At 53.9% G+C, this 26,906-nt stretch overlaps 1 protein-coding gene across 5 annotated transcripts in view; it reads left to right on the forward strand.

Annotated features, from left to right (window-relative positions):
* ATP2B3 (ATPase, Ca++ transporting, plasma membrane 3) overlaps nt 1-26,906 on the forward strand; it is a 35,458-nt gene that overhangs the window by 4,437 nt on the left and 4,115 nt on the right. Inside the window, exons 5-20 of one of the 5 annotated variants that reach the window (XM_006877178.1) lie at nt 96-221; nt 2,138-2,179; nt 3,292-3,456; nt 3,773-3,987; nt 4,998-5,240; nt 5,466-5,707; nt 7,069-7,303; nt 9,642-9,821; nt 10,083-10,170; nt 10,516-10,622; nt 11,270-11,461; nt 16,265-16,478; nt 17,141-17,352; nt 18,104-18,211; nt 20,102-20,284; nt 23,387-23,540. In XM_006877178.1, the coding sequence (XP_006877240.1) occupies nt 96-221; nt 2,138-2,179; nt 3,292-3,456; nt 3,773-3,987; nt 4,998-5,240; nt 5,466-5,707; nt 7,069-7,303; nt 9,642-9,821; nt 10,083-10,170; nt 10,516-10,622; nt 11,270-11,461; nt 16,265-16,478; nt 17,141-17,352; nt 18,104-18,211; nt 20,102-20,284; nt 23,387-23,540 (2,706 nt within the window). The remainder of the gene's footprint in view (nt 1-95; nt 222-2,137; nt 2,180-3,291; nt 3,457-3,772; nt 3,988-4,997; nt 5,241-5,465; nt 5,708-7,068; nt 7,304-9,641; nt 9,822-10,082; nt 10,171-10,515; nt 10,623-11,269; nt 11,462-16,264; nt 16,479-17,140; nt 17,353-18,103; nt 18,212-20,101; nt 20,285-23,386; nt 23,541-26,906) is intronic. The other 4 variants (XM_006877175.1, XM_006877176.1, XM_006877179.1 and 1 more) reach the window with 4 other exon arrangements.

Here is a 26,906-nt window from a genome sequence, read left to right on the forward strand (position 1 = left end):
TGGATTTGGGAAGCTGAGTGCTTGCTTCTGAGATGCCCGGGGGAGAGACTGACAGGCCACTCTGCTGCCTCACTCACTCTCTGTTACTGTACCAGGCACTCATGTCATGGAAGGTTCTGGAAGAATGGTGGTGACGGCTGTTGGGGTGAACTCCCAGACGGGCATCATCTTCACCTTGCTTGGAGCTGGTGGGGAGGAGGAAGAGAAGAAGGAAAAGAAAGGTACTCTTTTCCACATGTCTGTCTTTACTCCTTTGCTGGCCCAGTCTGCCTCTGAGGAGAGTCAGCCCCCAGAGTTTGGGAGAGCACTCCCTCTCTTCTGATTCGTCTTGGGACCCCTCTCCCAGGGTCCCTAGTGGCTCCCTAGTTTTTAAGCTTCGGTAGGCTTCTCAGCTGAGAAGGCGTTTGCCAGGCTGGGGTGGGATGCTCTACCTGGGAAGATGTTGCTGGGGGCCTGGTGACCACCCTCAGGGATGCTCAACTCCCATGGCCTGAGCAAATCAGCTCCAAGGAAGGTGCCACAGTCCCAGGGGAATGGGTCCCGAAGCCAAGCTTCCTGCAGCGATGTGTTCTCCTAAGCCAGGTCTGACAGGCAGGAGCTGGAGCAGAAAGGGATGTGAGGATCGCAGAGTGCTGTCCTGGGATCTTTCTGTCACAGAAGGTCACTTCAGGGCATGGATGGAGCAGAACTCGCTTTCTCCCCCCAAACCCCCATGCTTCTGGGGGTGGGGGTGTAGACCACGGCTTACAACTTGGGTGGCCGAAATAATCTCTACAGACAAGGTGGCAGCAACAGAGGGTGCAGCGCTGGCCAATGTGGCTTATGATAACTGGGCCACTGCAGTGTCTTCCCTGGACAGGCAGGGGGTGGGGGTGGAGAGACCGAGGGCCAGGGTACCAGGGGAAGGACAGGAGAGTGAGTGCACAAGATGACCTGTCCTCTCCATCTTCGTCAACACCACATTTCTCCCACACTGGGCCTCCACTGACACCATTCCCTGGGCCATCGTGGAAGGACTGTGACATCGTTTTGGGCAGGGACAAAAGTAGGGCCTCATGGGAAAGTCATAAGGATTAGAGACAAACAACCTTTGGGGCTCCCTCAGAGCCCACAGTGGGAGTGGTATGGTGCATTTTTCCACACCTTACATGAGTGGTCGCTGCCTTAGTCCATCTTGGTGATTCAGGGCAAGAGGACAAACAGCATCAGTGACCTGTCCAGTGGGTTAAGCATTGGGCTGCTAACTACAAGGTTGGTGGCTCAAACCCAACAGCTGTGTCTTGGGAGAAAGATGGGGCAATATGCTTCCGTAAATCTTGGCAGTCCTAGCGCCCTCGAGAGCACGTCTACTCTGGCAGCTGGATGTTAGTGAGCTCCTCCCCTCAGGAGCCCTGGGCCACCTCAGCCACTAGAGAGAAGCTTCAGGAGTTTCTGTGGCCAAGAAGCTTCCTTGGGCAGTGCCTCACCTCACCTTCACCACACTGAGGAGTCTCCCTCGGGGCCATGAGGTGGCAGTGGGGTGGGCCCTGAACCACTCTCTGAAAAGACCCTTATTGAACCTGGCTGGCAGCAGTGGCAAGACCCTGGGCAAGGCTGGCACCAGGGCTCCACAGCCATCTGGGTCAACCCCTTCTGATGGCTCTTGTGTATGTAGATGTCCCAGCTGGTGGAGCCCGAGCTGGCAGGTCCCTGTTCACTCTAAAGCTTGGTGGTGGCAGGTTTTCAGGAAGCTGGCTGTTGGCCACATGTGCCCCACCCAGTCAGAGTCCACTTAGAGCTAGTTGAAGAGCTTCATGGGAAGCTCTTGAGAGCCCAAAACGCGAGTAGACACCTTGTCCTTTGAGGTGACAAGAGGGCAGCAGCCCGTCATGGGCAGTGGTCAAGGGTTCCCAACTCTGTGTCTCTCTCCCTGTTCCCCCATGAGACCTCTTGGCCCTGGGATGACTTCAGGCCGTTCTCCTCCTCCCTCCCCCCTTCTCTGTTTGGTCACTGGCTCCATCCACCCTCTGTCTTCTGTCGTGTGTTTGTGTGTGTGTGTGTGTTGCTCGCACGCACGTACCTGTGTGTACATGCTCGTGTACCAGGGCCATGTGTATGTTCTCAAGTCTCCGTGTCTGTCGTTCCTCTTCCGTTGTAGGCAAGCAGCAGGATGGGGCCATGGAGAGTAGCCAGACCAAAGGTAATGGTCACAGAGGCCCAGCTGTGGGCGGGACCACGGGGTGGAGGGGAAAAAAATCTAGAACAGGTGCCGCTGTGACTCAGGGATGCGTTGACGCTACCAGATGCTCAGACCCAGAGCGGGTGAGCACCCAGGCCCACGCCTGACCCCGGCGAGAGTAGCATTCCGGGCCAAAGGGGAAACTGAGGCTCAGTGGGGGCCACTTGCCAGGGCCTTTGCCTTCCAGTATGCAGGTGAGCTTTTAGCTAGTTGGGACAGAGTGGCTGTCTAAGAGGCAGAAGTCCCACCGTCCTCTCATGTCCCGGATTCCCGGGGGTCCCTGACACCCTGGCTGCAGGACTGAATTGCTGGGTTACAGGGGTAGGCCTGAGGAAGAACTTGATGTTCACTGAAACAATCTCTGGCCTTCCAAAAGCCAACAGGAAGAGCTGGCAGTGGCTAGAGAGGGACCCAGGGACCATGGTGGGGAGTGGGGTTGGGAGGCCATTTGGCTGCTGGTCAGTGGTCGGTGGGAAGGAGCCCAGAACTCGAGGTGGAAAGGGCAGGTGCAGAGGGGAGAGCTAGAGCCCCAATCAGATGAGGCTCATGAGTGATGAGGAGAAAGATGAGTCTTAGGGGACTCCTGGCTGCAGTATCTTTCCCTGGACCCAGGTGGGGTGGACATTAATCATTCCGTCAGGACAAATGGAGTTGGGGGACCTGGTGTACCCACAGAGACTGCAGTGGGAGGCTGGGGCTCCATAGGCCTGACTTGGGACAGAGGTGTGGAGGGGACAAGGTAGTGAGGATATGCTGGATAGAGGGAGGAGGAGCAAAAGGTGGGGTCCGAAGCAGCAGCCCACTTTCCTGGCAACAGTCACCTGTCACAGGAAGGCGGTCCCGGAGACCGTCTGCCCAGTGAGGTTTCACCTGACATGCGGGAGTCCTGAGAAATGAAGTGGGGGGATGCACTGGCTCTCAGGACTGGCCACCGTGTGTTGTATGACCAAGTGACTTGTGCTGTGTCTGTCCTCCCACCCCTGGGGCACCTGGGACAGAGCTGGGCTGACTGGGACAGAAAATCTTCAGCTAGCACAGCCCTAATCTAGGCCGGGGGCTTCCTCTGTGCACAGCCAAGAAGCAGGATGGGGCTGTTGCCATGGAGATGCAGCCCCTGAAGAGCGCAGAGGGTGGGGAGATGGAGGAGCGGGAGAAGAAGAAAGCCAACGTGCCCAAGAAGGAGAAGTCAGTCCTACAGGGGAAGCTGACCAAGCTGGCAGTGCAGATTGGGAAAGCGGGTAAGGGCGACCTGGGACTAGCCATGGTGGAGGTTGGGCTATGTGGGGTCCCTGTCTGGTGGTGGATGGGTCTGTGTGGACCAGGCAGCAAGAGTCCAAAATAGGCAACATCTTACCTCAGGTCACTCGCAGACCTGTCACCTGTCAGGACCCCTGGCCAACGCTCACCACTTCTTGGCTCCACTTCCCACGCTTCTCCCCACATGGGCTGTAGGGGAGCAAACAGGACACACACTCACTCCACTTCACCACTGCCCCAGAGGTCTGTCCTAAGACCCCAACCTAAGGCCCGCTCAGGTGCCCCTCCGTCCTGCAGGTCTGGTGATGTCCGCCATCACTGTGCTCATCCTGGTCCTCTACTTCGTCATCGAGACCTTCGTGATCAAGGGCCGGGTGTGGCTGGCTGAGTGCACGCCCGTGTACGTGCAGTACTTCGTGAAGTTCTTCATCATCGGGGTCACGGTGTTGGTTGTGGCCGTCCCGGAAGGCCTGCCTCTTGCTGTCACCATCTCCTTAGCTTACTCCGTCAAGGTAATAGGATTCAAATGACAGTCACAGTAAGAACCTCTCGGGGAGATGGAGCAGGTCTGGAAACAACATTCGAGTGGCAAACATTCAGTTGTGTATGGTTTCACCACAGTTAAAAAAAGAAATTATCACTGAAAATTTTACATAAAAGTACAGACAAATCAACACATTTAAGAAGCTCTGTGAATGTCTAGCAGGATTAGTAGAAAGAAGGCTGTGGCTAGCTGGGTCATAATGAGGATGAGGGTCTTTAGTGGCTCCAAGAGAAAGCCAGCGTGTTTGAATGACAAGTGTGTTCTCGTTAAAGGCCGTGGAGACTAGAAAACACAGAACAGCATCTTTAGAAAGAGAAGCACCAGCAGAAACCAACTGTTTGGAACTTGAATCTCTGGCATTTAAGTGAGCTCAATTCAGGACCATAGAAAACGAATCCTTGTTTATTCCTTGAAGGCTCCGCTTTGTGGGCACCATGCCTGACCGTGAAGAAGGCCATGGAGGACGAGATCTTCTGAACTCGGCCTTGGCAGCATCATGATAGATAATGGTGGTGGTGTGCCATGGAGTCGGTTCTGACTCATAGTGACCCGACATAGGGTTTCCAGAGCTGTAAATCTTTACGGGAGTAGAAAGCCTCATCTTTCTCCCGCTGAACAGGTGGTAGTTTCAAACCCCGGACCTTGAGGTTAGCAGCCCGACTCATAACCATTACGCTACCAGAGTATCTTCAGAGTAGACAATAGATGTAGAAGGCTGAGGAGGACTTGGAGCTGATGCTGCTGACTGAGGCTGGGGGGGGGGGGAAATGGGGGGGGGAAGAGCGTGGAGAAACACTGGGGTCAGCAGGGATCCCAAGAGGGAAGACAGTCAAGGGACGGGGTATGGAGAGCTTGGCCACCTCCCGGCAGGTGCACTGTAGCATTTCTGGGTCAGCCTGGTGGGCGGCAACTCTGTGGTCCAGTGTGGAGCTGGCTGAGTGATACGGACATGCCCGCCCCCATCTGTGCCTCTCTCAGAAAATGATGAAGGACAATAACCTGGTGCGCCACCTGGACGCTTGTGAGACCATGGGCAACGCCACAGCCATCTGCTCTGACAAGACGGGCACGCTCACCACCAACCGCATGACCGTGGTCCAGTCCTACCTGGGGGACACTCACTACAAGGAGGTCCCGGCCCCGAGCGCCCTCACCCCCAAGATCCTCGACCTCCTGGTCCACGCCATCTCCATCAACAGTGCCTACACCACCAAAATACTAGTGAGTTGGCTCAGGCTCCCTGTGCTCTGTTAAGAGCTTTTCACGAGAGCTGGGGTGGTCCTTGGGCCGCTGATCCCCGTGCACCCCGCCCTTGGCTAACTCCTGCCCCTTACAGGATGAGGAAAATGAGCTGGTGGGAGTGCCTGAGCTGGTGCCAGGCCCCAGGGGTCATGGGAAAGATGGACATGGGCCCCAGATGTCATGACTGCTTTCTCGGCCCTGCAGCCTCCAGAGAAGGAAGGTGGCCTTCCACGCCAAGTGGGCAATAAGACGGAGTGTGCTCTGCTGGGGTTTGTCCTGGACCTCAAGCGGGACTTCCAGCCCGTGAGAGAGCAGATTCCAGAAGATAAGCTTTACAAAGTGTACACCTTCAACTCGGTCCGAAAGTCCATGAGCACGGTCATCCAAATGCCTGATGGTGGCTTCCGCCTCTTCAGCAAGGGGGCCTCGGAGATCCTCCTCAAAAAGTGAGTGGAACTGAGTGTGGGTGTGGGGCATGGTTAAAGGGTGCACGGTTTCTTTAGAGGCCTGATGAAAATGTTCTGGAATATTCTATAGTGCTTGTGCAAGTCTAAGAATACACTCAAAACCATTGAACTGCACATTTCAAAGAATTGGCAATTCACAGTTGGAGGTGGACATCCAGCCCATCTTCAGGGTCTGAGTTTCCCTCAGCTCTGCCCACCCTTTTAAACCTGTTCAGGTCCCCTTCTGCTTCCCCAGTCACATTGTAAGACAAAAGAGAGCTTTCTCATGCCAGCTCCTGCTTGTCACTGCCCTTGTTGTTGTTGTTAGGTGCCAAAATCGAGTCGGTGCCCACCCTGTGCACAACAGAACGAAACACTGCCCGATCCCGGGCCAACCTCACTACTGTTGCCACACTTGAGTCCATCGGTGCTGCCACTTGTCCAATCCATCTCGCTGGGGTCTTCCTCTTTTTCTTTGACCCTCCACTTTACCAAACATGATCTCCTTTTCCAGTGACTAGGCCCTCCTGACAATATGTCTGAAGTATGAGAGATGAAGTTTGGCCATCTTGGCCTCCAAGGAGCATTCTGACTGCACGTCTTCCAAAACAGATCTGTTGGTTCTTTTGGCAGCCCATGGCACTTTCAATGTTCTCCAACACCATAACTCAAAAGCATCAATTCTTCTACAGTCTTCCTTATTCACTGTCTAGCTTTCGCATGCATATGAGGTTACTGAAAATACCACGACTTGGGTCAGGCACACCTTAGACCTCAAGCTGACATCTTTGCTCTTCAACACTTTAAAAAGGTCTTGGGCAACAGATTTGCCTAATGCGCCATTCGTCTGTCTGTTTGTTGAACTGTGGTGACTTGTGTGTTGTGATTCTGGAAGCTATGCCACGGGTATTTTAAATACCAGCAGGGTCAGCCTCGGTGGACAGGTTTCAGCTGAGCTTCCAGATGAAGACAGACTAGGAAGGAGGAGAGACAAACTACTTCCATATATTTAGTCACTGAAAACCTTATGACTAGCAGAGAAACACTGTCACTGGCCTTGGCTTCTGCTAATCACTGCTCCCCAGAACTCTGCCTCCCCAACCTGGTGCAAAGGCCACCTCTCTTCAAACTGAATCCCGCCAGCCCTTTTGGTCCTTTTGGAGAAAAATGTCAAGAAGCTTCCAGAGTTATCGGAGCAGGTAGTGAAGTTGCTGCTCTCTGCCTTCATGTGGCTCCACTACCCAGAGTTAATTGCCAGTGGTGTGAGGTTTTTGTCAGTGCACTTTGTCCAATTAATCCCAGCAGCCATACTAACGTAGGAGCCCTGTGGCTCTGCTCCAGCCTCCTCCTCCCTGTCCTAGGTGCTCCAACATCTTAAACAGCAATGGGGAACTCCGAGGCTTCCGTCCACGGGACCGGGATGAGATGGTGAAGAAGGTCATTGAACCGATGGCCTGTGACGGCCTCCGTACCATCTGCATTGCCTACCGTGATTTCCCCGCGGGCCAGGAGCCCGAGTGGGACAATGAGAACGAGGTTGTGGGTGACCTTACCTGCATTGCCGTGGTGGGCATCGAGGACCCTGTGCGGCCTGAGGTAGGAGAGCCAACCCTGCCTCACTGGATGACAGGACCAAGAGAGACAGGCCAGGTTCAGGCTCAGGCTCCACCTCTGGGGTGGGGGTGGAGCACAGCAGGGACAAGTAGAACTGCAAAGAGATAGGTGGAGGGGAGGGAGAGGGGGGGAGTCAAGGTCGACTCCTGGTTCTGCTGGGAGTTGAGGATTTGGCTGAAGCTGTCAGAATACAAAGCTCTGAGCCTAGGTTCCAGCTAGAGAGAGATTCTAGAAGCCTCTTACAATGGGTGATATCACTGGAGTGGGATGTTCGGGGGAGCCAAGGTGTTAAGAAACCTTTGAAGGATACTCCAAGGAAGGGGCCAGGCAAGGACCACACCACCTGGACAAGCATGGAGCAGGAAGGTCCCTAGGAAGCAGCCGGCTGGCCTGTGGGAGCTCAGGGGATGGGGGAGCAGATTCTCTGTGCTGACTCTGTGGAGGGGGGAGGCCTTACTAAGTGTGTTAGCCCTGGGGCCAGAGTTCGGAGGAGCCAGCCTGAGAGAGCGCGTCAGTGAAAGGGTCACATGTTGGATGCGGAGGGAAGAGGGTGCTGGCAAGGTAATACCCAGGTCAGGCCTTTCCCCATAGGAGCTGACGGTTTGGTTTGGGGGCGGCAGCCACGTGAAACTGAGCATGCCTGTTTGGAGTGTTCCACAGACCCAGAAAGGCACTGTTCCCAGACTCTCAGGGCCCTAGGCCAAGGTTACCACCCCGCCTTCCACTCCCATTCTGCCTCTTATGTTGCTGAACAGAACCTATACGGACTCCCCTACTTCTCAGAAACACAATGGCACCGTCATTTGGTCCAAGTCACTCATTTCTAGAAGCTCAGATGAGGCCAGACTGGGGGAAGGGTAAAGGAACCTTCTGGCTGGGCTCCTGATCAAAATCAAGACTCCTGCCGTGCCTCGCACTGCCCTGGGTTCTGAGAATTGGTGGTGTTAGTTTTCATTTGAGATCTCCAACGGAGTCAGCAGTCGTGAGAACGCTGTCACGAAAGCTCAGGGTGGGAAAAAACCTGCAACGACCCTTCAGAGTCTGCGAGTTCATTGGTCAAAATGGGGCCATTCTGCTGCTGTAGTGATGGGCCGGCTAGTGCAGCCCAGGGCCGGCCAGGAGGGGGACCGTTGCTCCCAGGTCTTTGCTCGTCACGGCCACTGGGTGGCAGCAGAGGGCTGCCTCCCACACTCTGCTGCCTGGAGGGACGTTATCTTTTTCTCCCACATCTTCAGATCCGGGAAGAACACGCAGCATCCCTGAGCTGGGAGCCACGAGACATTACTGGGGACACAGGGTGCATGCTTCTCTCACTGCATTGGGCGTTTCCTGGGGTCACAGCCAGGGGGTGGCCCCTCTCTTCTCTTTCCTCTCCACTTCAGACCTGGCCACACCCCTCATTGTCTCCCCCTAGGTGCTCTTGAATGGGGTGGGGAGGGCCTGGCCTTTGCTTCTCCTCCACTCTAGGGACTCACTCCTCCTCCTGTCCTGAATGACTTAGCTCAGACCCCTGTCCCCTAACCCTGTCCCCTGGGGCATGCTCTCTCTCGCTTCCCCTGAAGTTGTCCACTGAGCCCTCGAGCTGACAGTTACCGGGCCCCCAAACTGATCACCAGCCAGCTGGCTCCTCCACTGACCTTCACGGACCTAGACCTTGTTCATCTCCCACCCTGGAGCCGGTCCTCTCCTACACCCGCCCACCCACCTCCCACCGCTCACCCCAGGTCAACAGCTCCATTCCTCTCACTCCTGCCTACAGTCCTGTAGTCTCTGGGCTTGTCCTCTGGGTCACGCACACTCAATACCATTCTGCCTGTTTGACACCCGGTGTGCAGATGCTGGCACCCACTTGCCGTTTTTCCAGAACCTAATATTATATTTGGAAATGAAAAGACTTCATCCGTGCCCAAAACAACGTTCCATTTCCCCTCACTAGTGGCGAGAGCGCCCCAGCATGTGAAACTGCCTTAGGTACACAGCTGGAGAGACAGACAGACAAGCCAATGAAGAGCCTATGGTTTGGCCCCAGCCAGCTAACAGCTGGGTGCCTGCTCTGAGTTGGGACCTCAGATGCACATGGAGGCTCCTTCCTCATTCTTCTGTAATGTGGAGCTGGACTGTCACCCAGGCCGATGGAACTAGGTGATCCCACTGCCTGGCCTGGGGTGTCAGATCTCGTCTCCCTCCCCATTCTAAGAGGAGTCTCACTCTGAGTCCTCCATGGTCCCTAGGGCAAGCCCAAGGACCAGAGGAAAGTGCTCCTGTTGTGGGCTGGCCCCTTCGTTGCAAGTCCTAACACCCACTGCCCTGGCTCTTCTAGGTCCCTGAAGCTATCCGAAAGTGCCAGCGAGCTGGTATCACTGTGCGCATGGTGACCGGAGACAACATCAACACTGCCCGGGCCATCGCAGCCAAGTGTGGCATTATCCAGCCCGGGGAGGACTTCTTGTGCCTGGAGGGGAAGGACTTCAACCGGCGCATCCGCAATGAGAAGGGCGAGGTAGTGCCCAGGCCTGGCAGCGCATCCAACACAGTGTGCGCGGAGGGATACACTGGGAGTTAAGAGGCAAAGGGTTCTCGGAGGAAGGCCAAGGGGACTACTTGTGTGCCAAGCTGGCCCTGCTCTCCTGTGCTGTAGGCAGGGCTCAGTATTCTGGGCCCTTGCTGGCCATATTGTTACTGGGGGGCTGCTGAACCTCACCCCCTCACCCTGCTTGCTTCCCACTGAGCTTAGCAACTCCTCTGTGCTTCCCTCTTCCAGATAGAACAGGAGCGGCTAGACAAAGTGTGGCCCAAGCTGAGGGTCCTCGCCCGCTCTTCTCCCACCGACAAGCACACTCTGGTCAAAGGTAAATGAGCTTTTGCCCACCCATGCCTCTCCCATCTCACAGTGGGGACCAGGGCCCCCAGCTACAGACCTGGCACTGGTAGACACACTGAGCTACCATGGAGAAGGGCTGCTTCCAATAGACGCCTCTCAAGTCTCTTGTCCCACCTTGGTGTGGAGGTCCAGCCCCTCCCGCCTACCTGACCGAGATCATCTGGCCCTGAATGGCAGGTTCCATGGGTGATGGGGGCTGCCTGGGTACGTCTCGGGGACTTGATCCCACAGGTGACAAGGAGGCACTGAAGGTTGGGGGATGATGCAGGGGTGTGGCAACAGATGCCAGCCCCACCCTGCCCCTGTGTTCCAGGAATCATCGACAGCACGACCGGGGAACAGAGGCAGGTGGTAGCTGTGACTGGGGATGGTACTAATGATGGGCCAGCTCTCAAGAAGGCTGATGTGGGCTTCGCCATGGTAAGCCACCAGGACTTGGGTGGCGATGACAGTGTACAGGGAGCCCTACCTGTCCCAGGCCTCAGACAGTTCTGACTAGTTAGCTACAAATCTGGGGGTTCCACTACCCCTCAGGTGCCACCAGGAACCCTGACTTTGGCTACAGATTTAGAGTTCCCAGCACTCTCTTTGGTTTAATCATTCGCTAGACAGACTCACAGAACTGAGCAGAGTTCTATCATCAAAGATACAAATCCGGAGCAAGATACAGACAAGTTACTGGGAGGGTCCCCAGTGCTGAGCTCGTGTGTGTCCCCAGGGACGCATCACCCTCCCATCATCAGTGTCTACAACCGACCAGAGATTTTACTGGGGTCCCATTACTTAGACAGCAGTGATAGCCTCATCGCCCGGGCCCTACGGAGTCACCAAACAGTCAGACTATGCTGTGCCCTCGCTTCATCAAAGGCCTCCCCGTCCGAGGCTTATGGCACTAAACTGGGGCAGAAGGCTGCCTGGTGCTGTGCCGTGGATCGGGGCCATGACGTGAGACTTGACTTTCCAGCAGTGGGAAAAGGGCAGAGTCAGCTCTCTCCCGTGGGGGGCCAGGAAGAGGCCCCCTAGACACTCTGTGTGTGTGTGTGTGTGTGTGTGTGTGCATATCCTAGGGCATCGCAGGGACAGATGTGGCCAAGGAAGCTTCTGACATCATCCTGACAGATGACAACTTCACCAGCATCGTCAAGGCCGTGATGTGGGGCCGGAATGTCTATGACAGCATCTCCAAGTTCCTGCAGTTCCAGCTGACGGTCAACGTGGTGGCCGTGATTGTGGCCTTCACAGGGGCCTGCATTACTCAGGTGGGTACCGAGGCTTCTTGGGCTCTGTGGGTCTCTGAGTGCCAGCTTGGGAGAGTGCTTTGAAACACGATGGAAGTCACATAGTGAAAATGTCAACAGTTTAGAGTGGCAGTTCAGCTGTTCATATACAGTATTGTCTAGCCAACCCCCCAGTGGAGCCTGGGCCCATTAAGCAGAATTCTTCGTGCTCCCTCCCTCACCACAGCCCCCAGTGACCTCTAGTCTGCTTTCTGGCTGCCCAATTGCCTATTTGTGTAAGTGGGATCACATATGATTTGTCCATACTTGGTTTATTGTTGTTGTTATGTGTCGTGGAGTCGGTTCCGACTCATAGCGACCCTGGACAGGGTTTCCGAGGCTGTAAATGTTTACAGGAGCAGAAAGCCTCATCTTTCTCCCGTGGAACGAACGGCTGGTAATTTCGAACTGCTGACCTTGCGGTTCCCAGCCCGATTTGTAACCACTACACTACCAAAGCTCCTAGGTTTAGCATGATGATATTCCATGGTATGTGTGGGTCACCGTTTATTTATCCAGAAGATGAAAGTTTCCACCTTTTGGCTTTTGTGAATCCTGCTACATGGAACATGGGGTCTTAACAACGACTGTCCTCCCATTGGCCCATCAGCTCGGCCGTTTCCTGGTCTCCGGTAACTAACTCAAGTTCTCTCACTTGGGGCTGCCAACCTAACTGGCTAGATCTAAATTGTTAGGGTTAACTGAGAGAAGACCCAATGGTTGCACGCCCCCACTCCCCCTCTTCCTTCTTTTTCTTTTGAAATTCGCATACTCATTGTTCCCTAAGCCTCTCATCTAACTTTTCAAGTTGATGATTTGCTCTCATGGGTAATTCTTTCCAACACTTAAATGCTTAAGACAGGCATTGTTTAAAGGTGACTTCAGGGGTAGTTTTGGTTTAAAGTTTTAGGTTTTAAGATTACCTCAGATCAACAGTCTCCTAAGGTCACCCAGCCGCCATGATTCCAGAAAGGCTGGATTCCATGAGAATTTTCCATTCTTTTCCAAATTTTCCCCCTTTTGCTCTGAATTCTTTTATAGAGTATTCGATCCAAATGGTCTCTATGCATTTATTCCAGTCAAATGGCAAAGGAGGCTGTTGTTCAGTTATTTCTCCCATTCTTGCCTCTCCCTCTTTTCTCTCCTCCATAGAATTAATTACGGTGCTTTGGATGACCCCTCACAAGCTTTTAAGACTCCAGGCACTACACAATACACTAGCTTTGTTGTTGTTGTCAGGTGCCATCGACTCAGTCAGTACCAATTCATAGTGACTTTATACACAGCAGAAAAGCAACAGTGCCCGATGCTGGGAGGTAGGACAGAATCAGTAGACACAATACAATGACTGTACAGTGTCCCACGAAACCATGACCCTGAACCTTCAAATCAAGAAAACAAATCCCCATGAGATATTTTGTTGTTTTGCTGCTGCTGCTGTTGTTGTATATAGATAACAAACACAACATTTGGCATTTCAGTCTTTTTCAGGCATACTACTTAATGGCACCTAACAACAACAACAACTTACTAAGATCAATTACATTAACATGTGTGTAGCCATTGCATGGAGTCCTGGTGTGTCACTGTAGAATAAGCACTGGACCACAAGGTTGATTTGAATCGCAAGGCCGGCGGTTCAAACTCACCAGCCGCTCTCAGAAACTATGCAGGGCTGCTTGGAGTTGGAACTGACTCGATGGTACTTAACACACATACACGGAGCCATTAGATTTCATTGTAAATGTCCAATTTCCAATCACCATAAACAGCTTCCCAGCTTCCCAAACAGTGGCTCCGTGACTCTCTGCCTCTGGCCCCTGGTCACTGTTTTTAAGTCCCTTGGGTATTTTGCCTAGGAATGGGATTGCTGGCTTGCATGGAAGTTCTGTTTTCGATTTCTTCAGGAATTGCCACATTGTTTTCCACGGCGGCAGTTTGCATTCCCCCGGCAATGGATCAGAGCTCCAATTTCTCCACAGGTTCACCAACATTGTCAGTTTCCTTTTTTAAATTTTAATCTTCGCCATCCCAGTGAAGAACTGGTTCATTGTGCTTTTGTTGAGCATGATTTCCTGTGTTTGGTGGCCATTTGAATGTTCTCTTTGGAGAAATGTCTCGTCTAGTCTCTGGCCCATTTTTGCATTGGGTTCTTTGTGTTTTTGTGGTTAACTTGTAGAAGTATTCTGTAGTCTTTGGATATTAGACCCTTAGCAGATGTATTATTCCTGAAATTCCTCTCTCAATCTGTAGGTTATCTTGTTACTTCTTTGATAAAGTCCTTTGAGAAACAGAAGGTTTCATCTCATTTGTCTCTGGATGCTATTGCTTTTGCTATATCAGACCCTCTATTGTTAAAAACTAGTCATGCCCACTGCGTTTTCGCCACGGATTTTGAAGGTTTTCATGTTCACACGTAGGCCCATTTTGAATTGCTTTTTGTGTATGGGGTGCGGGTTGGATCTTGCATGTGTGTGAAATTGGACTGAGAGCGCTGTCTGGCCTTCTTGAACTTCACATTAACCCAAAGCCGATTCCTAGGAGGCCGAGGTCAGCCCGCTTCCACCCTCCACCCTTCCTTACCAGTGCTGATACCAACCATCCCTCCCACAGTCCTCTACTTCTCTGCCAGGTATGATCATTTATTACACTGGCCACACAGAACTTACTGACCAACCTGACGATTATGGGGTTTATTAGGGAAGTGATAGAGGCCTGGTGTGGCGCTGTAGGATCAGCACTGGACTGTGAACCACAAGGTCAGCAATTCAAACCCATCAGCTGCTTCGGAAAAAGCCTATACAGGGTTACGATGAGCCACAATCGACTCCACAGCACTTAACAACTTAACCAGGGAAGTGACCGATTATAATTTGGAAACAGTTAGAATGCAGTTCTTCCTTCAGGACAGCCTCCTCTCAGCCACAGGCACACCCAGGCCCCTTCAGCCATGCAGTTCCTAGGCCTGCGCCCTGTTTGGGCAATGTTGCAAAGCTCCTTGAGCTCTGCCGATAAATGCCTAGAAGGCACTGAAGTCCACCAGTAAGCCTCGGTCAGAAGGTGCTAGACTCTAGTTCCCCAGACAGATGTTCAGGATGCACCCTACTCTGCCAGCAAGCATCCTGCCCAGAGGCACTCAGCTTTCTCACTCCGTGGGCCGAGAAGCCCACTGCTCTATCTCCTGCCCTCTCCTGCTGCTGCTGCTGCCTCTGGGGTCTCTGCTTCCTGGATCCTGGAGGTTCAGCACAGGGGTCTCAGGCTCAGAACAAACCCTCCACACCGTGTTCTTCTTTCTGAATGATGGTGAGATTCCCCTTTCCGCTTATAAGACGGCTCATTTCGAAACTGGTGGGATTGCAAATCAGACCCATGTTCACATCACAGTTCCATATACCTTATTTGCATGGCCCCACCCCCCATGGGTGCCATATACCTTATTTGCATTATTACTAAGCTATCGAACTCCTTAGAGGCCTGGTGTAGCACTGTGGGTTAATGCATTGGACTGCAAAGTCATTTGAACAAGGTTGGTGGTTCAAGCTTACCAGCCACTCCTCAGAAACCCTATACAGGGTCGCTATGGGTGGGAATGAGTCAACAACACTTCACCACAACAACAACAACAATCAAACTCCCCGCATTTAATGACACCCAGCACCATCATGTGGTGGGAGCTACAAACACTATGACTGGAAAGGCCATCTCAAGAAATTCGGTGCATCGCAGTGTGGCAATCCCATTTCCCCAGCACCGTTTGTTGAAGAGGCCTTTCCTGCCCCATTGGATAGTCTTAGCACCCTTCGGAAAATTCAGTGCACTATAGGTGTGTGGGTTGATTTCTGGGCTCTGAATTCTACTCCATTCCACTGGTCTGTGTCTATTGTTCTACCAGTGCTGGGGTGTTTTGATGGCTGTAGCTTTGAAATTAGGAAGTGTGTGTCCTCTGACTTTGCTCTTCAAAATTGCTTGATCTATTTGAGGCCTCTTGCCATTCCACATGAAATTGAGGAATGGTTTTTCCATACTTCTAAAGAAGAATGCTCGAGTTTTAACTGGGGTTAGGTTGAATCGCAGATCTTGCTCTCTGGGTAGTATTGACGTCTTAACCATAAGAAGTCTTCCAATCCATGAATGTGGACTGTTTTTCCGTTTATGGAATCTCTTTCAGCACATCCTGGGTTACATTTATTCTTAGGCATTGTTGTTGTTGTTAAGTGCCGTCGAGTCGGGTCCGACCCATAGCGACCCTGTACAGGGTTTCCGAGGGTGTAAATCCTTACGGGAGTAGAAAGCCTCATCTTTCTCCCGCGGAGCGGCTGGTAGTTTCGAACTGCTGACCTTACGGTTCGCAGCCCGATTCGTAACCACTACGCTTAGATCCTCTTAAATGGAATTTCCCCCTTAACTTATTCAGATTTCTCTTTGCTGTGTGTTGAGTTTGAACCCTGCAAGTTTGCTAAATTATATATGATCATGTGAAGCCGGTAATATTTTAAGGGCAGACTTGTGCCGATGTGCCTTAGACGATAGGAGCAGTTTGACGCTGCACGTGTGGGGTCTCCATGGAGACAAAGCGCAGCAACTCCCACGACACTTAAGCATGAAGGAGTCACGTCTTCATGGAAAGTTCAGATGTGTTGCATTTAGTACACTCATGTTCATGCTAAGCCTGGGTCATTGACCACCACTTCCCAAACCGAGTTTCTTCCCAGGAACCCAGGGGCTGTTGGGTGCCTGGCTGGGGTGGCCAGCCCCACAAGAGGAGTGACCGCCTCCTCTCCACAGGACTCTCCTCTCAAAGCTGTGCAGATGTTGTGGGTTAACTTGATCATGGACACATTTGCCTCTCTGGCCCTGGCGACGGAGCCACCCACAGAGTCACTGCTGCTGCGGAAGCCGTACGGCAGGGACAAGCCCCTGATCTCACGCACCATGATGAAGAACATCCTGGGCCACGCAGTCTACCAGCTCACCATCATCTTCACCCTGCTCTTTGTTGGTAGGTACCCCGGGCCCAGCGTCTCCATGTCTAACTGCTTCTCTGTAGAGCCAACAGTGTCCCCTCAGCACCCAGACCCAGAGCTTAGATCCTAAGCAGGCAGGGTGGTCCCCACCCATTCTCCCAGCTTTCGTCCATCACACCAGCTACTCCCTCAACTGTTCTCCGGTCGACTCTGAGCAGGGTGATCTGTTGGAAGTTGTGGTAGGAGGAAAAGGAGGAGAGGGAGAACATGCGGAGGAGGGAGAGGTGGGTGGGGAAGAGCAGAAGAGGAGAAGGGGAGGAGGAAGAGGAAAGAGGGAGCAGAAGGGAGAGGATGAAAGGAGGAGGGCCTGAAGCAGGGCGCCAGGGGTGGCCAGAGTGTCTGGGAGAAGGAAGAGAGCAAGAGCATCAGAGGGGATGATCATGGGCTGACCACCCCAGCAGCTGAGAGAACCCCCAATCTAAGCCACTGCCTTCTCCTTCCTGAGGGCTGAGCCACCCCGTTTTCAACCTAGTGATCATAGACCCCAAGATGCGCCGTGTGTCTGAGGAAAACGAGTTTGGTCACCTTCATCCCCACCTCAGAGTGTCTGGGCCAGCCCCGTTGGTCCAGAGCATGGGGAGGAGGGGAGTGGCTGTGCACGGCTCAAGGCTTTCCTCTCCCACCTCACTGGATCCAGGGGAGCTCTTCTTCGACATCGACAGCGGGAGGAACGCACCCCTGCACTCACCACCTTCTGAGCACTACACCATCATCTTCAACACATTCGTCATGATGCAGCTCTTCAACGAGATCAACGCCCGCAAGATCCACGGCGAGAGGAATGTCTTCCACGGCATCTTCAGCAACCCCATCTTCTGCGCCATCGTCTTAGGCACCTTCGGAATCCAGGTAGGAGGGTGCTTCCAGACTGGTCTTCTGCTGAGCAATAGGTGTCAGGGATGGGTGCCTGGCCCCGGCCTTCCTGTCTCCCTCCAGTCACAGAACCTTCCTCCCCTCCCAAATCTCCCACCATTGTTGGCACCTGACGCAACCTGCCTGCCCTCTGTGCTTTGCCTTCGAAACACCTTGGACTTGCCCTGGGTAACCTGCTGAGTTCCAGAAGGCTGTAGTAGTGAGCGATAGGAACAGACTCTACTCATACATTCCAGAATTGGCCCTACCTGACTCCTTCCAGTTCTGCTGTGCCACTTTCTAGAACTTGATTCTAGAAGGTTCTGTCCCAGTGTTGACACACTGATCTCTGCAAGAACACCATAATTCCAGAAGGTTCCTTAGCAAATGCCCTGTTCTTCCAGTGTTGGCACGTTGGCCACCGTGAGAAGCGTTAGAAAAAAGTTGTCACTGAGGGCCCCTGAGGCAGAATGCAAGCTGGTCTGTGACCTTCCCAGACCTTGTTGTCAGCCCATCTGTGAAGTCTTCCGAGGGAGAAATGAAGGCAAAGGGCCCAGAAGGAAAGCTTGGTCCACATCCAGGGAGTGTCCATCGAGTGGGGTGACTGGGCAGGCTCCCAAGGACGTGGAGCAGGGGTAGGCCAGTGTGAGGTCTGCCTGGCCTGGGAGGTGGGGGCGGACAGGGGGTTTCAGGCAGGCCTACGGAGCCCCACACCCACCCACCCATCTCCCCCATCCTTGTTCTGCAGATCGTCATCGTCCAGTTCGGCGGGAAACCCTTCAGCTGCTCCCCCCTGTCCACAGAACAGTGGCTCTGGTGCCTATTTGTTGGTTTGGGGGAGCTGGTCTGGGGACAGGTGAGTATCTGCCTGGATGGTTTCCTCAGCTCATACCTCACCCCCACCACACTCTGTTCCTCAGACAGCATCAGTGACAAGTCCACAGCTGAGGCTCCTGGGAAAGCATGTGGGCATGTGAAAACCGCCTGTTGTCCCTCTTCCCATAACAGGAGCAAAAAGCACTCCTTACAACTGGGTGGCTGAAGTTAAACAACGCACCACTAAAGAATGCATAGCTCAAAGAGAAAGTCTCAAGAGAAATTAGGAAATCTTTTAAACCGATGGAAAATGCACGTACAATAAGACATCAAGATGTGGGGTCCAACTAAAACCATGTTTGAAGGGCAACTTATAACCTTAAAGAATACACAAGGTGACTGGAGATTGGCCAAGCGCACACATTTCTCCAGGGTTCTCCGCAACCCAAGCTCTAAGGACAACCCCAGTCTTGCCAGCTGCCTTCCCCTATCCAACTCTCCAGGCTCCATCCCCCTGACATTCTGTGTCAGTCCGGGCCCCAGACCCTCAGCAGGTCTCTCCGGGCCACTTCACAGTCCTTTGCACTTTCACCTTTTTTAAATTTCAAAAGCAAAACATGCCCAAGCCAACAAGAAGAATCAAATGTAAAGAACTTGGGTGGCAGCCAGAGCCGCAGAGCCATCTCTTCCAGGCACGGCCTACACAAGCGCCACCTATGCGATCGGTTGAGATTCAGAAACCCACTGTCCTCAGCGGAGACAGTACTGTGCATCTGGCTCTAGGACTCGCGTGCCCCTGGCCAGCCTTTTTGTGGCTCAGCCCCTGCATTGGCTGAAGGGAATTGCCGCATCTCTCAGTTGCCTCCTCCCCTCTCACAGGGCCACATGGTGCCCATGCCCTCTGTACCCAGGAGCACTGCTTGGCCCCTGTCTCTGTATGTGTCTGCTCTCCTCTGACCATCAACAAACCCCTGACTGTTGGCCTGCCCAGCCCAGGGGTGCCATCTCATAGGGGTATCTCCTTGGGCCTAGTTCATCTGCTTCCCCATCTCTCTGCTCTGCTCCAAAGGGGCAGCCTGACAACTTGGCCCAGCAGAGGATTTGTGAGACTTTGTACCTTCTTGCCCTGGGGAGCCACCCAGGTCCTTGAGTGCCCAGATGCCAGGTTCACCCTTCCCTTGCCTTGGCCTGCCCCAGTCTCTACCCACTTCCAGAAGGCGGCCGGCCTCGCCACCAGCATTGGCTGCTTATGCTTCCCCAGGGCTTTGTTCGTCTTTCCCATTCACCCCTCTGTCTTATCAGAAGGAGCTAGAATCTCGCCCAGAGGGGCTCAGGGTCCCCAGACTGTGGCTTCTGTCATAGTTAGCACCCAAGTGTGATGGCTCTGTGTAGCAGGCACAGACTGGCCTTGTGGGTCCCACCACAAGGGCCTCGGGTTTGGCAGCCTGGGCATCTCCTAATCACAACCCCCAGCAAGTCGACTGAACTCAGACCCTGAACTGCACCAGACATGCACAGCCAGCCCAAGTCTGGGCTGAACACCATTGGGTTTGTACTTGGGGGACCCTGGGCCCTCCTCTAGGCCCCTCGATGAGGGGTCGGGTCCTTGAGGTGAGGGGTCTGCACTGATCCATTTCTCGGCACTTGACCGCCCGCTGACACCATGGCCTTGGTTTCCTGCCTAGGTTTCAACATGAGAAACAATTTGATACCAGGCAAATGCACCTCAGAGTTCCGCCTCAGTGCCCTGCAGAAGTGTCCATCCCCAAGTCTGATGACAGGGTTCAGGGCTTCGGGAGTTGAGGGTCTGAGATGCCTGGAGGGGTGGACACAGACGCCATCAGCCACAGCTGGGAGGGGGTGGGGAAGGAATTCTGACCTTTGAGCCTGCACTAATGTCACCTCTGCTTCCTGCGACTCTGGTCCCCAGGTCATCGCCACTATCCCCACCAGCCGGCTCAAGTGCCTGAAGGAGGCAGGGCATGGGCCCGGGCAGGATGAGCTAACCGACGAGGAGCTGGCTGAGGGGGAGGAGGAGATTGATCATGCGGAGCGGGAGCTCCGCAGGGGCCAGATCCTCTGGTTCCGAGGCCTCAACCGGATCCAGACGCAGGTAAGTCACCGGCTCACTCGGTAACCTGGGCTTGTCATCCTAGACAGGGAAGACGGTGAGCAAGGAACTTAGAAGGAAGACCCTCTCCTCTGTCTCCCCCCCACCCCAGGTGGAGGGGGACGTTCAGAGGCCATCCACATAGCTGCTGGCCCATTCAACTGGCCTTTTCCGGACTCACTGTTATTTGGAATCCATGGGAGGACTCCATTTGCCAAGTTTTTTTTCTTACTGGCAACCCAAAGCTTCACACATGTTAGCCAAAGTCCTTTCTCAAGTCAGCCAGAGGTGCTCGACCCTCTCTCTGCCCCAACTCTTCCCAGCCAAGTTTCTTTCCAGAACTTTCCATATTCACTGTCTTTCCACACCCTTCCCTCACACTCACTCCAGTTGAATTGCAGGTGGCCTCAGCCCCCCTCCCCAGAAACAGTCCTTGCTGGGGTCCTCCAAGGCTTCCTTAATGCTGACCTGGACACAGCTTCCCACCCCACCCTCCATACTTTCCCTCATGGTCTTCAGCCTCCTCGGGCAACCCTCACTTAGACCTCCTTGTCCTGCAATCAGACTCCCACCGCCAGCTTCGCACCTGTCCCAAGATACCCCAAAGGACCACACACTTCACTTGTCACCCCAGCCCACCTCTCCCCCACTGGTTGAGCCCAGCGAGCACCCCTCACCCACCCAGTCCCTGCCAGTCCAACGTCTTTCCTGAGCTCTATTCTCATGGCCCACCCCCTGCATCTATAGTCAGCTGCTCTGCTGCCTGCCTCGCTCCACCCAATCCACATTCGGCATGTCACCTAAGAGTGAGGCCTGGCGTCGCGCACTTGGCTCCGGCTCCTCCCATGCATAGAGCGTCTGTGACCCCGAGCTTCACTCTGCCACCACATCACCTCTGTTGTGGGCTTTCTCAGACCCAGATTGACTTCAAAAGTTTCCCAAAGCGGCAGGGTCCCTGGTCCGACTCCAGGGATTGGGGCTGTGTCCTTACACAGTGAGGCACCACCCCCCCCCCCGCTCTCCTGGACACTCCAGGTGAGAGCCAGGGGCCAGGTCTCTGACTCATCCATCTTGGCATCCCCAGCACCTGCCCCGCCTGGCAAAGGAAGCATGACTGGGCACGTGAGTTGGAGCAGCGATCATTCATTCAGGCCTGGCCTGGATCCAGTCCAGGCCCCAAGGGCAGGCTAGGGGCACAGCACACAAAGTTCCACTGCTTTCCGACAGTTAGTCTTCATTGACTACATTACAAAGCACACCAGGTGTTAGAAAGTGGCACTCACGTTTTCCCTGCATGCCATTGTGGGCACTCAAGGGAGGGGAAGCAGGGTGGAAGGCCCATTTCGCTCCTGAGGTTTTGTCTTTTCTGGGTTCTTGGGTCCCATCTGTTGGTGCTAGGAGTCCTAGTTCACACCCGCCTTTACCCACGAGAGTTACCCCAAGTCACACCGACAGGGCAGCCCAGGGTCCTGAGAGGGGCCTGAGCACAGGAACTTGTGACTTTGTCATATTGAATTCACCATGCTTCTCAGGAATGCTGGAGCAAGAGCGTTATGTGATAAGAGTTGTCTCTTCGATTACGAAAGAGAAATCAAGCCAAGAAGATGATCCTCGGGGTTTACACCCCGGATTGCTGGATTTTGGAAGCCAAACAATCCCCTCCCCCCCAAAAAATCGGGCAGCCAATATAACTTCTTATGCTACTTAGTAAAGACATGTCTTAAACGGCTATCTGCTGTCGCTATCATTTCCTACATACCAAATGGTTAGGTATGATTTCGGAATAAAAGAGAGTTCTTCCAAACTGAGTACACTGAAGTTTTCCAAGAACTCATGGCCCTGTCTTTCCTTTTTGCATTCCTCGACAAGGCAGCGTGACATTCCTAAATCAGGGGAGGAATTGGGTTCCCAAAGAGACTGCAACTCAAAGACATCACCCTTCTGTGCCTTGTGTCACTCCTGCTCATGCTGCCCCCACCCTTCCCACTTCTCACGGGCTGGTCGGGCTGGGTAGGAAGGAGGCTGGCCAAGTGGAGTCCAAAGAGAACCAGGTCTCTCTGCAGCACTGGAAGACAGGGGTTGAGTTGGTGCCCTTTATTTGGGTTTGGAGGGCTGAGTACCAAGCGGCCTTCTTCCAAGAAGACCTAGTCCCATGAGCCAGCTGACCGCTGAGTGCCAGGGCCCACTTGGTTTTGCTGCTCACGTCATCCAGTCAGTTTCCAGAAGTCAAATCCACGGCCACTGAAGCCATGCCCCAAAATGTCACGCCAGCCTGGCCTGCCCAATTCCAGGCACGTGGCATCCCCAAGGGGCAACAGTGGATGTGGTCACTGGGTCATGGTTCCGGGGATCCCACCATCTGGGTCTGGTCTGCCCCCCAAAGTCTAATGTGATGAGAAGAAAGTTCCCATTTCAGTTAGGTGGAATCTCAGCGGTTCCATAACCAAAGCTCTAGAACTTTCTCATTTCCCACAGACCCACATCCCTTTCAGCTAGAGGTTGGCAGGGTGGTGGACCAGTGGGCAAGATGCTTTTGTAGTCGCCTCCTCCTCTTTCAAAAGCCATTTCTAGGCTGAGATGCTCTGGGGGCACCCCACCCCTGATGCTGAGAGAGTGGGAGGGAGGACCAGCTACTGGTGAATGAGATTCGCACGGCTTGGACACTTAGCAAAGTAGAACGGCGATTGTTGAGGCGCCACTGAGAGCCTGCAACCCGGAGTCTCCTTTCTAATGGGCATGTGTCATGTCCCTTAGGTGTGTTGGGACGGAAAAAAGGTTGAGAGCTACTGACCTAGGATAACAAAGTATTGCCAGACACAGGTATACCTTGTCCTGAGCATATCGTGAATGCAAATGACTCTTCCTAAAAACGTTTGCAGTGTGTTCCTGAGTGTTAACCACCGCCCCACCTCGTGACCACTAATCGTTTGCTCAGCAAACCGCACGCTCCGCCCGCCCTGTTCAAAACTGCGCCAGCCCCCGACGAGTGGGCAGGCGTCGCTCAAGGAAGCTTTGCTGTCACGATATGTGTCCAGCGTGGCCCCTGCTCGCCCAGTCGCCGGATAACAGTACAAGCCAAACTTTATCTCATTTTCTCTCCCACAGATGGAGGTAGTGAGTACCTTCAAGAGAAGCGCTTCATTTCAGGGTGCTCTGCGCCGGCGGTCTTCGGTCCTCAGCCAGCTCCATGACGTAACCAATCTTTCTACCCCTACTCACCTAATTCTCTCTGCTGCCAATCCCACCAGCGCTGCTGGGAGTGAGTCTTGAGTTCCCTTTTCTCTCATAAATGGCATCTCGGGGGAAGAAAAGGTCTCCCCCTCTTTCTTCTCTCTTTTCCAGTCTTGTTTCCTCCGCTCACCGGGTCTGTCCTGTTCTTTCTTTACTCCCTGCCGGCCCCTCCCGTGAGACGGTGTCTGCTCTCTTATGAATTGTACTGACTCCACGGCACTGCTGGATCTGCCGCTCTTTGCTTTGTTTGGTTTTTTGGTTTTGCTCTAGTGCTCCTCTGCCTTGGCCGAGGGCTCTTCATGAACTGGGGCTGCTGTGAGGCGGGGGGCGGGGGATCTGTCTGTCTGGTACCAGGTGGGGAGTTGGGTTGGTGTTCTGGGAGACTGGAAGAAACCCCCCCACCACCTACTTTGGGACTAAAGTGGCAGCTCCCAGAATCCTCCTTGAGATCGTTTCCAATGGCACCACAGTAGCTCTACTGTGGGACCCTCCAGGAGGGAGAAGGGACAGAGCCTTGGCCCTGAGCCCATCCCGGAGGTTAGTGGTTTTCCCGAATTGGCCTCTGGGGCCGGGCAGATGGAGAGGAGTACTTGTTCTTTCCAAACAGGCCTCAAGATTGGAAGGTTATAACCCATTGGGCACACTTTCTCTCTCCTCCTTCCTCAGAGAAGCTGGGAGATTCCTTTGCATTTGCTCCAGTGACAGTTTCCCCTGCCTTTGGTCACATTTTCCAGAGAACACAGGGTTTGTCTGAAAGAGGTAGAAACTTCTAGAGATGTCTCACCTTTTTTTTTTTTTTTTTCCCCCAAAAAGACCAAGGTAAAGCCACTCGACTGCTTGTACCCAGGGGAGAGAACATGGGGAACAATCTGGGTCCTCCCCTGCCCCCACGCCAGACCTCCTGCTTTGCATAATAAATGCAAGAGATCTCAAACCCTAAAAGTAAACCTTCGAGTATGAGCCAAAGGCCTGGCTGGAATGGTTCATGCTCCCTTTTTCCGCAGCTGCGCCCACACCTGCGAACACTTCACTACCATACAAACGGCAGCCTTAATGACACCTTTTCCCCACCACAGAAGCTGGGATTTGCTTTTTTTTTCTTTAGGAACTGATGAAAGGTCCCCAGTGGGGACACCCTCCTCTGGGTTGAATGGTGGTCCGTGGTCGGTCGTGTAGACGGGTCCGCACTTGATTTCAAGTCAGGGGTGTGGGGTGCAGCCCCCATGTCCAGTCCCTCACACACTCACTTAGAGGTCCGTGAGAGGCTCCGCCCCCCTCAGTTAAGGACAGAAAGAGTCTTGGCCACTCAGCTCCTTGCTTCTCTGGACTGAGGGCCAGCCCTTTGCCCTCTCCATCTTGGCCATTTTGCTTTGTGCTTCCTGATCTGTCTGTCTGTCTGTCTAGCCCTCTGTGCACAGCAGGCCCTATCCTCCTTCAGGGATCTCCTCCTCCCCGGAAGGGCTGCTGCCTCTTGCCTCCTGCTTCCTCCCTGAGCTCCCATACTCTCCCTGTGTCATCTGCCCCCCTCCTTCCCACCACCAGCTGCCCTTGGGGAGCCCAGCAGTGTCTGGTAAGTATGGTAGGAAAGATGTCAGCCCACTCCACTCAGGAGCTGTTGCAGGGAGAGGGGGACCCGTCCCCAGTGACGGCTGGGAAGACTCCCCCCATCAGGCCACAGCATCACAGAAGGGATTCCACTTTGGAGAGAGATCTGAGACGAGCACCCCCAGAAGGCAGCCCAAACCATTCACCCAAACCATTAGGCATTCATCTAGAGCTCACCGTCATTCTAAGCTGCCAGGAGCCCTACAAATCATGAGCCCAGCGCTCTCATCTTACAAACCAGGGGGAGGTGGGTGCCCATGAGAGCCAGGACCTGCCTCACAGGGCTCCCTGCCTAGACAAAAGGTCTTCTGATCCCAGGCTGCACCAACTAGGCCAGACACTTCCTTAAGAGGTTTCCTTAGGAAAACTCACAATCTCGTATTCAAGGAGTTCTCTATGACGCTCTGCAAGGAGGTGGGTGCCCAGGGCTTCCTGTTCCAACAAGGAGAAAAGTGATTTCCACCATCTGCTTCTTCCTGGGGCGTTACTGAGAGGGTCCAGTGGGGGATAGGGTGAAGCAAATGAGGGACAGAGTGGTAGGTGACATGTGTGAGGACAACAGGAGGGAAGCCACTCCGCAGTCAGACTTGGAACCAGGATGGCCGACCTTGACCAGGAGGGTGTAGAGAAGCCACCACAGCCCTGTCCCCTGCCCCCTACCCCCTGCCCTGCCCTCCTGCACTCCCATATGCTTGCTGCTTCTGGGAGCTGTGACAAAACAGTGTCCCACTATACATCCCGCTGCAGCAGGGGTGGTGTGCCGCCTTCCCACCTCTCTTCCAGCTCAGCCCTCCTGAGTCCCAGCGAGACAGGATGGCTGGGCCGCTGTCCTCTTGTGACCACCCGCCTTCATGCCATTTCATTTCATTAATGATCACTTTAAGTCTTGGAAATTAGGGAGCTGTGAAATCCGATCTTGTCCCCCTTCCCACTCCACTGCACACTCACATGTAAAGTGCCCACTCGGCCTAACCTGGGGCTCCACTCTCTCCCGCTTTACCAAGAGGCAGCGCCAGGGGGCCGCTGCTCCTTTACAATGGCCGGGGGCCAGCATCATGGAGGTCTATCTGGGAGACTGGGTGTCTCATCCTTCAGAGGCTCACCTAGTGTGTAATCCCTTGTCCAAAGTCCCTTCCCCACTGGCTCGCCCACTGTGTTGCCCTTCACAACCCCAAGGGTCTCTCTACTCGAATGTTTACTGTCACGGGCCAGCAGAGGGGCGGGTAGGCACTGAATTTTATAGCCTGGGGTGGGGGTGGGGGCTTCCTCCGGGTGCATTTGTTCTTAGGAGCCTAGCTGGAGGCAGATCACAGAAGTTGCTTTAGTGACCACTCACATTGAGAAGGCAGCCCCCCTCCCTGCCGTGAAGGCTCTCTGGCTTTCCCCAATTTGACTGTAGACCCCATCTCCCCAAGTGTGCTTCTGGGACTAGTGGGTTGGACCAAAAGCATGCTAGCCACAGTGGCAGCCCCTCTGACTAGGCCCCACCTGCCCATATACACACACACATTCCCACAGACCTCACCATGGGGGCCAAGTTTCCAGGAAGTTCTGAGACTTAGACCAGACCACAGCCTAGAGTAGAGCCCAGGCCCTTTGTCCATCAGGGGACAGAGAGCTCACGAGAGCAGGTTAAGGCACATACTGGGCCCTGATAGGTGAGAACCAAGGACCCGGCCTGATTTGCCCTTTAGCCTTTTAGCCCTTCAATCCCACCACCAAAGTCCGGGCTCACATCCGTGCACAGAAGGGGGCAGTTTTCTCTACACTCATCTATTTGGCAGAGTCG

The sequence above is a fragment of the Chrysochloris asiatica genome, unplaced genomic scaffold, assembly GCF_000296735.1.
Source record: "Chrysochloris asiatica unplaced genomic scaffold, ChrAsi1.0 scaffold00445, whole genome shotgun sequence".
Taxonomy (NCBI): Eukaryota; Metazoa; Chordata; class Mammalia; order Afrosoricida; family Chrysochloridae; genus Chrysochloris; species Chrysochloris asiatica.